General features: G+C 38.8%; 2 protein-coding genes across 2 annotated transcripts in view; both read left to right on the plus strand.

Moving 5' to 3' along the window:
- The window catches only part of HS6ST3 (heparan sulfate 6-O-sulfotransferase 3), a 625,872-nt gene that overhangs the window by 408,645 nt on the left and 203,458 nt on the right, over positions 1 to 13,769 (plus strand). The window lies entirely within an intron of this gene.
- On the plus strand, positions 208 to 1,927 carry LOC129516312 (heterogeneous nuclear ribonucleoprotein A1-like; the record flags this gene model as incomplete). Its single annotated transcript, XM_055335636.1, is given in 1 exon segment — positions 208 to 1,927. A coding segment is annotated over 1 exon segment (1,011 nt), but the record flags the coding sequence as incomplete, so codon positions are not given.

Here is a 13,769-nt window from a genome sequence, read left to right on the forward strand (position 1 = left end):
TGAGATAATACTTGCATGAGGTCAGACTTTCTATTACTTGGGGCTGGAAACACCAAAAGGGATAAAGTTTTTAAAGAAATTGACTTTGCAACTAACCAAAAATGCTAAAAAATTACATGTTTTTTATCAAACCACCATGTTCTTCTGAGTGAAGAGGACAAATTGAAGGAAAACAAATAGAATCAACCTTAGAAATAGAGATGATGGGGGACGCTTACGGACTGTGTGGTAATGAGAGACCCCAACACCAAGCGCTCCAGAGGCTTCGGGTTCGTCACGTAGGCCACCGTGGAGGAGGTGGACGGGGCCTCGAACGCCCGGCCGCACGAGGTGGACGGAAGAGTCGTGGAACCAAAGAGGGCCGTCTCCCGAGAAGATTCTCAAAGACCCGGTGCCCACTTAACTGTGAAAAAGATTTTTGTCGGTGGCATTAAAGAAGACACTGAAGAACATCATCTAAGAGATTATTTTGAACAGTATGGGAAAATTGAAGTGATTGAGATCATGACTGACCGAGGCAGTGGCAAAAAGAGAGGTTTTGCTTTTGTGACCTTTGACGACCACGACTCTGTAGACAAGATTGTCATTCAAAAATACCATACTGTGAATGGCCACAACTGTGAAGTGAGGAAAGCCCTATCGAAGCAAGAGATGGCTAGTGCTTCGTCCAGCCAAAGAGGCCGAAGTGGTTCTGGAAACTTTGGTGGTGGTCGTGGAGGTGGTTTTGGTGGGAATGACAACTTTGGTCGTGGAGGGAACTTCAGTGGTCGAGGTGGCTTCGGTGGCAGTCGAGGTGGTGGTGGATACGGTGGCAGTGGGGATGGCTATAACGGATTTGGTAATGACGGTGGTTATGGAGGAGGCGGCCCTGGTTACTCTGGAGGAAGCAGAGGCTATGGAAGTGGTGGACAGGGTTATGGAAACCAGGGCAGTGGCTATGGCGGGAGTGGCAGCTATGACAGCTATAACAACGGAGGAGGCGGAGGCGGCTATGGCGGTGGTAGTGGAAGCAACTTTGGAGGTGGCGGAAGCTATAACGATTTTGGCAATTACAACAATCAATCCTCAAATTTTGGACCCATGAAAGGAGGAAATTTTGGAGGCAGAAGCTCTGGCCCCTATGGTGGTGGAGGCCAATACTTTGCCAAACCACGAAACCAAGGTGGCTATGGCGGTTCCAGCAGCAGCAGCAGCTATGGCAGTGGCAGAAGGTTTTAATTACTGCCAGGAAACAAAGCTTAGCAGGAGAGGAGAGCCAGAGAAGTGACAGGGAAGCTACAGGTTACAACAGATTTGTGAACTCAGCCAAGCACAGTGGTGGCAGGGCCTAGCTGCTACAAAGAAGACATGTTTTAGACAATACTCATGTGTATGGGCAAAAAACTCGAGGACTGTATTTGTGACTAATTGTATAACAGGTTATTTTAGTTTCTGTTCTGTGGAAAGTGTAAAGCATTCCAACAAAGGGTTTTAATGTAGATTTTTTTTTTGCACCCATGCTGTTGATTGCTAAATGTAATAGTCTGATCATGACGCTGAATAAATGTGTCTTTTTTTAAATGTGCTGTGTAAAGTTAGTCTACTCTGAAGCCATCTTGGTAAACTACCCCAACAGTGTGAAGTTAGAATTCCTTCAGGGTGATGCCAGGTTCCACTCGAAATTTATTTGCAACCTGCTTGGGCACAGAAGCCATTGTCTCCACAAACCTTGGTGTGGTTGAACTGACAGTTAATGTGTTGTGACCTGGAGTTCACCGTTAAAAGGGTCACCCAAGCAAAGTCCTGGAGTTTATTTGGTTATTATGATTGTTGGCACATCCTATGCAATATATCTAAATTGAATTATGGTATCAGATAAAACTATAGATGGGATTAAAGCTTGTGTATCGTCCATTATCATGTGTAATCAATAAACGATTTAATATTCTCTTGAAAAAAAAAAAAAAAAGAAATAGAGATGATTGAATATTTACTGAAAGGAAGTAAAGATGAATTATTCTAGTCCTTTCATTTAAGTTGGGAATTTCAGGCCCAGAGAAATACACACCTTGCTCATGGTCATTCAGTAAGTTGGTGGCATGACAAGAGAAGATCTCAGGGCTGGATCAGCCACTTCATATTTTCTTTATTCAGTGTTAGTGTCCAAGAGAGAATATTTAATGAGAGAGGATATTGAGGTATTATTAACTCAATAGGTGCCATTTCTGGCTGGTCATCAATACCTGCCCACCTAAAACTTCACAGGATCCTTTGTCAAATGTATCATTAACTTGAAGGGATTGTATAAAATTGAGGCATTATTATTTTATGTTTCATTTTATAGGAATATGCAGTGTCAACACTTCTAGTGTTGTTTATAAATAAGTAATAACTATAGGTGCTTTAGGGAGTTGAGAATATTTTTTAAGCAATAAATACGTTTCTGGTTTGGTTTATGTCCTTTCTGATTAACACACAGTCTGTAACACTTGTTAATTTCATCCTGTTTTAATTGTGAAATGTTTCAGCCTTAATTTTTGCTCTAAGTTTTTACATAGTACAATCCCTTTATTCATACTTCTTTGCCTAGTTAATGTTTAATGTCATTTGTATTTTTACACATCTGAATATGAAGCCACAGGAAGGTTCTTCAGTGGTATAAATTATAGCTTCTACCAAAAGTGCTGGTGGAATGAATATCCCAGATTAATGTAAGGCTGATATCTTAGTGGAGAGTATGTTAAAAAAAAAAAAAAGTAAACAAAGATCCATGCACTCCGGTTTGCAGCATAAATGAAAGTTCAGGGAGTTGAGACTTTGGGTCTATGCATTATATTTAGGAGGGTTTTCATCACACATAAATCTAGCTACCCATTAGATCTTGATTATCCATTGGCCACATCCATTCTGGCTCAGTCAATAAGCACTTACAGAACACCTACTCTATTCCCATCGGTGTGCAAGACACTGGGAAGCATATTGGCAAGGGTCAAGTGTAAGGGGCAGGTGACAAAGGAATAGCAGAAATATAACAAGGAATAACACAACGACCCAAGCCATGAAGAGTGTGCCATCTAATGTGTGAGAGGTAGCTAATTAAGTAATCACAGCCCATTATGGTCAGTGCTATAACAATGGTTTGACCAGATTACGTTTGAATACAGATGAGTGCACATTTACTTGGGGCTTCTCTGAGGAAGTGACATATAATCTGGCTCTTTAAAAATGAGTAGGTTTCCATGGGCAGAGAAGAGAAAGGAGAAAGGGGCTTTACAGGTGAGAAAATATCATTTGCCAAGGAGTAGTATAAGAAAACAGTTATTGAAGCAACCATGAGTAAGTAGCTAAGGGAGACTGGGGAGGCTATGCATGGTGAGAGATCAAGCTGAAAAATTTTGGTGATAAAGGACTGAGAGAGTGATGTAAGGAAGGTTCATTTAATCCACTCATAGCATTATTTATGGCTCAAGGCATCTCTCCTCCTCTCTCATGTTAGTCACCTCCAAAAGTTGATCAGCCAATAATGGATTGGGTCACCCTAATCTGCTGTCACAAGGCAGTTCTATATGTGCACACACTGCAGCCGAAAAAGATGCCCCTTGTATCACATATGATGTGGTTTTGAAGTGTTGTTGTTGGGATTTGGAGCCAATGACCAAGAAAGAAATCTTGAGATGTGTCTGGTGCAAAAAAGGTGATTTTATTAAAGCACGGGGACAGGACCCATGGGCGGGAATAGCTGCTGCGTGGGGGTTATGAGGGGTGACTGATTATATAATTGGGAGTTGGGGGAAATAAGGAAAAAGGAAAGGTGTCCAAAAGGACTTTCATGGGCTAGAGAGGACTTAAAAGATACTGGGGGCCTGGCTCATGTCAAGCTAAGGTTGTTTGTTTTTCCCTCTAGCAAGGCATTAACATTAAGACAGTTGGGAGCTTCCCGGAGGAAGGTTATACTCTATCCCAAGTATTTGTCAATGGGCTGCAGGTTATAAAGAAATTTAATTTTATTTACATTCCCTCCTGCCTTTGTTTCCCACATCAATATGGATGTGATGGGTGATGGTAGGGCTCCAGGAAATTGAGTCTATGAGTCTCTGGAAGTTAGACTATTGATAAGAATGCTTTTCCCTTATAAATCACAAAGACATTTGTTACCTGGTGGAGACTTTTGTCCTGCAGGACTGTGATCTCTATCAGTTAACCATTTGTTTTTTCCCTTCCCTTAATTTTAGAGCAGCCAGGGGTGCCAGAGGAATGTCACACATATCCCATGCACATTCCACCCTGGAGTGTCAGCTTGTGCTTTGCCTTCAGGTTACCTTCTGCTCCCTCATCGATATAGAAAGGCTAAGAAGTGACATTTTACTACTAAAAACTTCAAACTGAGCCCTGTTTGAGATCATACCTATCTCAACAGAAGTGAGGTCAATAATAAACATAATACTGTCATACATACAATGTAAGGTGAAGGATTCTAGAGTTGAACAAGTGCATGTTTATTTAGGCTTCCTCTGTAGTAGTAAGTTAACAGCATAAAGATTTTTTCTTATCCTGCATGTCTTTCTTCATTTAACAAATTAATCTCCAGGTTCTTTTGGTGTCTGCTATCTCTGCCAACCAAAGAAAGGCTCACTGTAGCTGCCTGAGAAGAGATTATCCATATATTTAGCTCTTGGTAGATAAGGAGCTGCCATTTTGAATATTTATGTTCACTCATGCCAACAAGGATTTATGGTAGTGAACACAGGTACTGATCCATGAAACAATGAAAACAGACCACTGAAAGGCAATCCAGGGAAATTAAGCCCCAACTGCACATATGTGGATTTTGTGCCTTTCTCCCTGAAATCATAGTGCACATAAAGCCATAGAAATGTATGTCCTGCGAGCAAAAATATGACATGGGGCTCATCTGGCTTAACCCAGAGTGCTGTGCTCTATTGTGGAGAATATGTGGAAGAGCAAAAGAGTGCTTAGCAGGGCCCAGAGCACCTGGGTTCTAGTTCAGGCAGTAGAACCTAGCTTATATTATGTCTTGGGGGTCAAGTCCTGACACGTCTATGTACCCTCAGGCCACAGAACTCTCTTAGGGTAAAATGAGATAATACCTGTGGACTCCCTATGAGGAATTGAAATGAATTATTATTACTATCTTTATCATTCTGTATAGTAGTAAGAGCAGTAGTACTCTGAGACTTTTTGATAGTTTAACTAGAAATAGTCTAATTTTTATCTCTCTACTCCCGGTGGGGAAGAATTTTCCATGTGAAGTTTGGAATACATAAGATTCAATGGCACATTTTTAATGTGCTAAAGTATTTTCAAATGCTTTCTGATGCCATTTGCATATAAACAATTTGTTTGCTAATTACAGATGAGTTATTCAGTTATTAAAATAAGCCCTACAGGACTTATACTTGGCAGTATTTAAATGGGTTACTTTTACTTACTTCGAAGTAATTGATTTGTATTTCTTCAAAATTATTTCATTTAGACTTTGTTTTTTTCACCAATGCATTTGCCCCCATTTTGTACCACATTCCTCCCAAATAGTCTGAGTCAATGAAGCTTTAGTATGTTAAGCTCAGCCAGCGCTTGACACAATTCTTAATCCTAAAACCATATGATTTGTTGGTGCTGGCTGGATTTGTTTGCCCATGATGCACTAATGCATTAAAGACACATGAGCAATATCCTAAAGCTATGGTTCTTTATCCATTCTAATGGCAAGGAGCAATAATAGACACATCAAATAACACCGTATAACACCACATAATCAAAAAATCATCTATATCAAATTTTGTAATGTGGTGTTTGCATTTATATTTAATATGATTATCTTATTCAATGAAGAATTTCTTTTCAATGTTACAATGAAGCCTCACCCTGAAGACACAATTCAAGGACAAGATGCAAAGGAAAGAACCCTAGACTAGATGGGTATACGGAGTTCTAGTCCCATTCCTGCCACCAGCTAGCTGTGTTAACATAGAAGGAGCCATAGTGCCTCTCTGGACCTCCCTTTGCTCATAGATATTTAGATAAGGTTGAAAGTGAAAATATCTTAGAGTTATTTTTCAATTCTATCTCTTGCTCAATATCTCCCAGTCTATTCTTGATGGGAATAGTGTTTTTAGGTCCCTGACCAAGGAGCCCTTCAAACCTCTCCCAAACTTTGTTAAAATAGACTATTTAGCCTTTCATTTAAACAAACAAACAAAGAAGCCAACAACAAGCAAGAAATTAGCTAAACTAATTCAATAAATATCAGTATTTTTTCTAAAGCAGGATGGGCAGCCCTGGTGGCGCAGCGGTTTAGCGCCGCCTGCAGCCCAGGGCGTGATCCTGGAGACCTGGGATCGAGTCCCGCGTCGGGCTTCCTGCATGGAGCCTGCTTCTCCCTCTGCCTGTGTCTCTGCCTCTCTCTTTGCTCTCTCTGAATGAATAAATAAATAAATCCTTAAAAAAAAAAAAGCAGGAAGTCCCAAGTTTCAATTTGTCATTGGCAAATTGAGTGACCTTGGGCAAGTCATTGTATACTGTTTCCCTGGTGGTATTTTTGGAGTGACAGGTCTTAGACACTGATTAATATCCTATTCCAAGTGCTAATGTGATAGGTGATTCTATGCAAATGATATCAGTAAGTTATGTGCTGTGGTATGAACAATATAATCTCCCTTGGATAATTAAGGGCTGCTATCTCATATTTGAGTTGATCATGAATTTTCTCTGCTTACTGATTTTTTATATTTTCTCTGACTTTTTTATTCAGTATATGATATCTTATACTTTAATCTAATCAGAAACTAGTGTCCTTCTATATATTTTATCCAAAATTCTTCTCTACTTCTCCAAAGATTCAATTCTTGAGCAATGTTTTTGTTCTTTTTGTTAGTGAATAAGCATCTTCCAAGCCATATATTTACATATAAATTTATATATAAATTTACATACACGTTAAATTTATGAACAATACAATTCATAGTTCACATAGTATATTGGCACACTGAGCCTGTCCTAAGAGATTTGTTCATAATGTTATTTTCACTTTCACTGACTATAATGAAAGTGGCTAAGCCATGCATGTTTGCTATTTTATTCACCTGAGTTTCATGTCTCCGTGTGTGTGTATGTGTGGTGTGTGTGTGCATGTGTCTGTGTAAGAGAGAAATGGTTATACCTTATGGATGAGTTCTCGGCAGTAAGCCCATTTAACATTTGTCATGCCTCATGATCCTGACAACATATCAAGAGGAGCTGATTTAGGAAAACACAGATTGTTTGCTAATCCCTACTGTGAGTGGATTTCTTACTAATTATTTTTTGACTTTGAACCTTTTAAAAATATTCTTTAAAGGTAATTATAGTATATAGAAAAAAATTTTTGAACGAGGAAATACTGCTTTTTGGACTGCTTTGAATCTTATTTTTTAAAGATGTACAGTTAAAGTAAATTATTTAAAACTTACTGTTTTTTACATATCAGTTTAAATAGATATGGTACCTGCTCACATAGCTAATTTTTTTCTTAGGATTCAGACTTTGCTTCTATTCCCTTGTGCTTTAATAGATACATACAAACCAAGAGAATGCTTTATTTCCTCATTTCAAGTTTTTAACATTTAAATAATCAGCCTTCTTAAAATGATAGAAAATTGGATCTTTGAGTTTAATAATCTCATAAGAAGTAAGGGCAAATGAAATTTTTAGTTTTTATTGGTCATAAAATCAAATATATCTATGGAATAAAGTGAGATAATGTGGTTTAATACAGGGGCTTTATTAAATTACTTTAAACAGAACTTTAAAAGAGCTTTCTCAGTTTCTATTTCTTACATGCTACTTTTTCTAAATAGTTGATATCAGGAAAATGACTAATTTCAAACCATACTAGTATACTATTCAGAAAAGGAATAAATTCAGGCCCACTTTTCTCTTTACATGCTGATTAGATTGTGGTATAGTCATTTCATGCACCAACTACTTTCTGAGTACTTCTGGATACCCAGAACTGCTAGAAGAGGTGGCCAGGAAAGCTCTTGTCCTCAGGGAGCTGATACAGTCATCCTGGCAAGAAAAGTCAAGCTTCTAAGAAACACCTAGAGAATATCTGCACATTAACTTTCAGAAAGAAAATCCAGGTAATGAACAGTGTTGGTGAGATTGTACAGAAAACATTTTAAATAGGGAATCAACATAAAGACAAAATAGGCTGAACTGAGGAAGAGAATGTGGATTCAACTTCTCATGGCTACTCAAGGTGAAGTAACAGGGAACAAAAGGAGATTTCTAGGGCTATTGGCCTAATCCAAAAGGAAATTTCTGGGTATTGGACTAAAGTGGAGGACAGGAAAGATATTTTAGAAGTCTCCAAAAATCACTATAGAGGCATTTGAATATAATCCAGTGTCAGCTGCCAGCCAAGTCACTGAAACAGATGAAGACAGACATACTGTCTAAAGAAGGAAGTTTCTACTCAGGAATAGATGCAGATCTGGTGTGGCCAGATCTTCAGATCTTTCGAATGCAGCCAGATACCCAGATTTTAAAGGAAATGCTCCTAATATTAAATGTTTACTCTTTTCCACTACAATGTGAGCTAAATTAAAGATACCTGCTGGGCTGATACAGCCTAAGAATGACCAGTCTACAGCTCCCAGGACAAGGAACATGAGAAGGTTTAAACCTGAGAGTGACACAATGATACTAGTGAAAAAGAGAGAGGATCCTGGCAACCATGCAAGAAATGAACAGGAATCAGATCCAGACAAAAATGGGTTTATAGAAACTGGAACGGAGGATCTAATTTAAGAGGAATTGAAAACAAATTGACAAGTTGGAAATATCCTTAGTTCACATATGAAAATTAAAGCCATGAAAGAAGCCTACCCTAAGGTTTTGAACTTGGAGGTCTAGGTGAATGGGACAGAAAACAGCAATGAAAATCAATTTATTATATATTTTCCTGCTTTCATTAGATTTTAAACTAATTAAGGGACTTAATTGATCTCCCATATAAACACTCTATTTGAACACATCCTTCTTCCACATATAGAAGCTGTTCATGCAGAGCCTTTTATTTTTGAATTTGAGAAATGTAGCAGTTGGCTCATATTTCAAATACACCTTGTTCTTTGTTTATCTTTGCAGATATTCATCCATTCATGCATGCCTGGGGTTGCCAGGTTTTGCAAATAAAAATACAGGATGCTCAGCTAAATTTGGATTTCAGAGGAACAACAAATAATTTTTGTAAGCATCTCCCAAATATTGCATGGGGCATACTTAAACAAAAAAGTCTCAAAAAACAAAACAAAACAAAACAAAAAACAAAAAAAGTCTCAATTATTTCCCTGAAATGTAAATTTTGCTTTCCATCTTGTATTTTATTTGGTCACTCGGTGCATGCACCGTCCTGTTTCTCTTGGATGGAGTCTTCTCTCTCACCCCGTTGTTTCCACTTTGACTCTTCTATAAGTCATTCTTCACAAAACAGGCAGGGTGATTTTTTTAAGGTTTTATTTATTGGGGAACCCTGGGTGGTTCAGCGGTTTAGCGCCTGCCTTCAGCCAGGGCATGATCCCGGAGACCCAGGATCCGGTCCCACATCGGGCTCCCCTGCATGGAGCCTGCTTCTCCCTCTGCCTGTGTCTCTGCCTCTCTCTCTCTCTCTCTCTCTCTCTCTCTCTCTCTCTCTCTCCCTCTATCTCATTCTGTGTCTCTCATGAATAAATGAATAAAATCTTTCCTTTTTTTTTTAAGATTTTATTCATCCATTCATGAGAAACACAGAGAGAGAGAATGGCAGAGACACAGGCAGAGGGAGAAGCAGGCTCCATGCAGGGAGCCCGGCTGGGATTCGATCCCGGGTCTCCAGGATCATGCCCTGGGCCGAAGGCGGCGTAAACCGCTGAGCCAGGCTGCCCCAGAGTGATTTTTAAAATGTCATTATGGTCACCTCCTTGCTTAAAACTTTTTTAGGGGCCTCCCTTTGTAATTGGAATAGAATTCAGACTCCTTACTGTGACTTGCAAGGCCCTAAATGATCTAGTCCATGCCCCTCTGCCCAATCTGATCCTGCATGTACAATCACCTGTCCAGGCTTGTCCTGAACACACTACTCTGATCCTCACCCTGGCTAAGTTCAAACTCTCTATTCTTCATTTCCTTCAAATTACCCACACTGATTTGCACCTTAAGGCTTTTGTGCTTGTTATTCTCTCACCTTGGAAATCTTTCTCCAACGCTATGCTCACCCATCTCTGTCATCATCAGATCTTAGCTCCAATGGAACCTCCTCAGAGAGGCTTCCCCTGGTCAGCTTATCAAGTACAGTTTCTCAGCCTCAGCACCGTTAACATTTTGAGTTGGATAATTCTTTGTTAGGATGGGTTCTTCTGTACGTTGTAAGATGTTTAGCAGCATCTTTGGCCTCTACCCACTAGAGGCCCTAAGTTGTGAAAATTAAAAATGTCTCACCTAAATGTCCCCAGAGGCAAAATCACCCCTGGTTGAGGACCAGTGAAGCAACTAGCCCCCTTCCACTTTCTATCACATGATCCTATTTTCCTAACTTCACTATCTGCAGTTTTCCTATTTGCATTTCTTTGTTACTTGTTTATCATCTCTTTCTCTCTCTCTAAAGAGAAATAATGTGTGCAAGATTTGATCTGTTTTACTCATTTCTCTATCCTTATTGTCCAGAACCATGCATGCTACATAAAGGTGCTCAATAACCATTTATTGAATATATGCCAGATATATTCAGATGACCTTTATTGAAGAGCTAGCATGCCCCAGGCATAGTTAGGTTTAGATGGAATAACAATGAACAAGACATTATACCTGGTCTCTTGTCTCTCCGTCTTATACAGAAACCCAATCATGAGCTCCAAGTTACATGTAATAAGTATTACAGGCCTCTATAGGCTTACCGCCATCCTATGTAAAGTCCAGGGAACCTAACCACACCATCGTGCTTGGATCAGTTCTATACAAGAAAGAATTATCCTACCCCAATGAGAACATTGTCCCTGAGAGAAACACTGACTTGAGCCATTCAGCACTCAGCAGCTGGTGAGAATGTCACTGGGTGCACACCAAGGAGGAAAGTTTCACAAATGGAAGTTAGATTACTCACAGCAAGGAAGAAGGTCCAGTGCTTGGGAGAAATAGCACGTCTCCTCTAACAGGATAAAGGTACCAGAGAGAAGATACTGAAGCCTTTTTGGAATATGGAGTTTGGAAAATTTTATGAAAAAAGTGTTCAGATAGTATTTGTCATATTATGTCACTTGTGTTAACTGTGATAGAACATAACTTGAAATTATTCATGGCATACATTCTTTATGTGGAACTAACACCCAGGACTTTTTCCTTTCTTTTATAGTGCCTGTTCAGCTTCTACAGTAGACTTAAAATGTAAAGTCCGCATACCTACTAAGAAGTTCATAGATCCTAAGTGTGCTACTCGATACATTTTCCCATAGGGATCTACCCGTACAACAACCTCCCAGATCAGGAAATAGATCAGGAAATCCCAGCAAAGAGCCCTCTTCCTGTTTCAGTGACTGTTCCCCACTTTAACCCCCAGAGAACCTCTATGCCAAGTCCTGTCGTCACAGAGTGATTCTGTCAAACTTTGAAGCTTATATATATATGGAATCATACAGCACGTGCTCTTGAGTTTGCCTTCTTTTGCGAAGCTTTGTGTTTGTGACATTCACTCAGATCATTCTGGTAGCTACTGTTCCTTGAGTTTCATTTCCTAGATCATACCACTGTATAACTATGTCACAATTTATGTATTGATTCTATCTGGGTTGTTTCCTGGTTTGAGCTTGTTCAAATAGTGCATCTGTGACTATTCATATTTGTGTCTTTTGTGGGTATGAGTATGCATTTCTGTTGGGTATGTACCGAGGAGTAGAATTGCTAGCCCATTGACCATGTGTATGTTCAGCTGTAATAGATACTGCCAAACACCCTCCCACAGTGGTTGATTCAATTTACTTGCATGAGCGTTCCATTTGCTCTACATAAGAAAGGAATTTTTTAAAAAGGCAGTAGCTTGAAAGATTGGGATATGATGAAAAAAAAAACAAAACGAAAGAGTTGCCTTAAGAGAAACACTGCCTACTCTGTAATAATTTTATGTACGCTTGGCAAACTTAAGCGTTTATAACAAAGCTGATCACTTCCTTTTGTGAAATTTTACCCCTGTGCCTACTTGAACCTCCTCCAGACCAGATAATGATGGCAAGGATCTACTGAGTCTAGGAAGTTCAAATTATCCCCAGAATATTGGGGATATGGGAATAAGTTAGTCTGTGATTGTATAGTGTTCCTTTAACTAAATCATAAAAATCATGGCTGTGTTATATGAAAAGTTTATGAGGTCACATGAATGCTTGCTTACTGTGCATATGGTAAGAGCTGTGCATTTCAAGTTAAATATAGGAGCAGTTCTGGCTGTAAAGAAGTAGTTTAAGAAATCAAGAGAACTATAAATGGCCATCTGTTCTCTTCTCCATTTTTATTTGCTGAATTAACCCAGTGCAATATTTTAATGAATAATGGGTTGATATTCCATCTGCTCATTAATTTTTTTCACACTATACAATAATCCATCATTTTTACCGAGTGGAAACAATTTGCTACTTTGTAAAAATATTTTTAAAAATAAAGGCAGTGGGTGTAATTCAACTTTCCATTAATTTCGAGTATATTTTAGAGATGGAGATACTGAGAGCACCATTAGGGTCAGGGTGCTGGGAAAAGAATTTCAGTTCTTTGGGATGACACTGCATAGGTGTGTATCTTTGTTTTTTAAGATATGTATGTTTGGGCTTATTTGAAAAGTACAAGAAGAGAACCTTTCTCCATATGACCAAAGGTTGCAGAGATGTAAATGGCATCAGTGATAATAGAATGCTTTGGCAGAAGAGTATAAGGATTAGTTCTTTAAAAATAATGCAAAACATATGTCACCATCAGAATGGAGCTTCTGGTATTCTGATTCTGTACTCAATGCTATGAATCTAAAACAAGTTGAGCATATTAATGCATGTATGCGTGCATGTGCACACATTTAAATTAAAATTTCATGTTAGTACGTTTTTAATTTGTTTCTGTTTTCTTGCTTCTGTCTTTTTATTTCTCTTAAGTTGGCATGGCACATTATATGCATTATAAGCTTTTGGGCCATTTAAGGTTCATGTGTCCAGGAGCAGATGTCAGTTTAATGGCATCTTTAATGCCTGCTGTGCCACTTCCACAAGTAGATTCCCTGAAACAGGATTTGGCCAGAGGGTTTAAGCTGACATTTGGAGAATTGATGAGTGAGGTGAGAGGTGGAGAAGAAAAGGGAAAAGACTTTAAAATATTCCGGTATTGATGATTTTTAAGATTTCTACATCATTTGCCAAATATTTTCTCTTCTAGTGGGTTTTCTAGCTCAGCTGATTTTAAATAATTTATCAACGGATTTTTAAAAGCCTCTATTCCAGTTCTTATAGGTTCTGGGACCTGAGGGTATTCTTACCTATCAGTAGAGATATATTATGCCCTTAAAAGATAAGGGGTATGTTGTGCAGAGAGTATGGAAAATAATTAGTAGTAGCATTCCTATGGTTTACTCCTGTAAACCTACAGGAATTAATGTAGGCTTATCCTACATTAATATTATTTTGAAATAATTACAAAATTCTGGAAAATACGACAACACACTAGTCGTCATGTCTAAAAAAAACAAACCATCTTACAGGCACCCATTTTAATCCCATCAGAGT

This window comes from Nyctereutes procyonoides, unplaced genomic scaffold, assembly GCF_905146905.1.
Source record: "Nyctereutes procyonoides isolate TBG_1078 unplaced genomic scaffold, NYPRO_anot_genome, whole genome shotgun sequence".
NCBI lineage: Eukaryota > Metazoa > Chordata > Mammalia > Carnivora > Canidae > Nyctereutes > Nyctereutes procyonoides.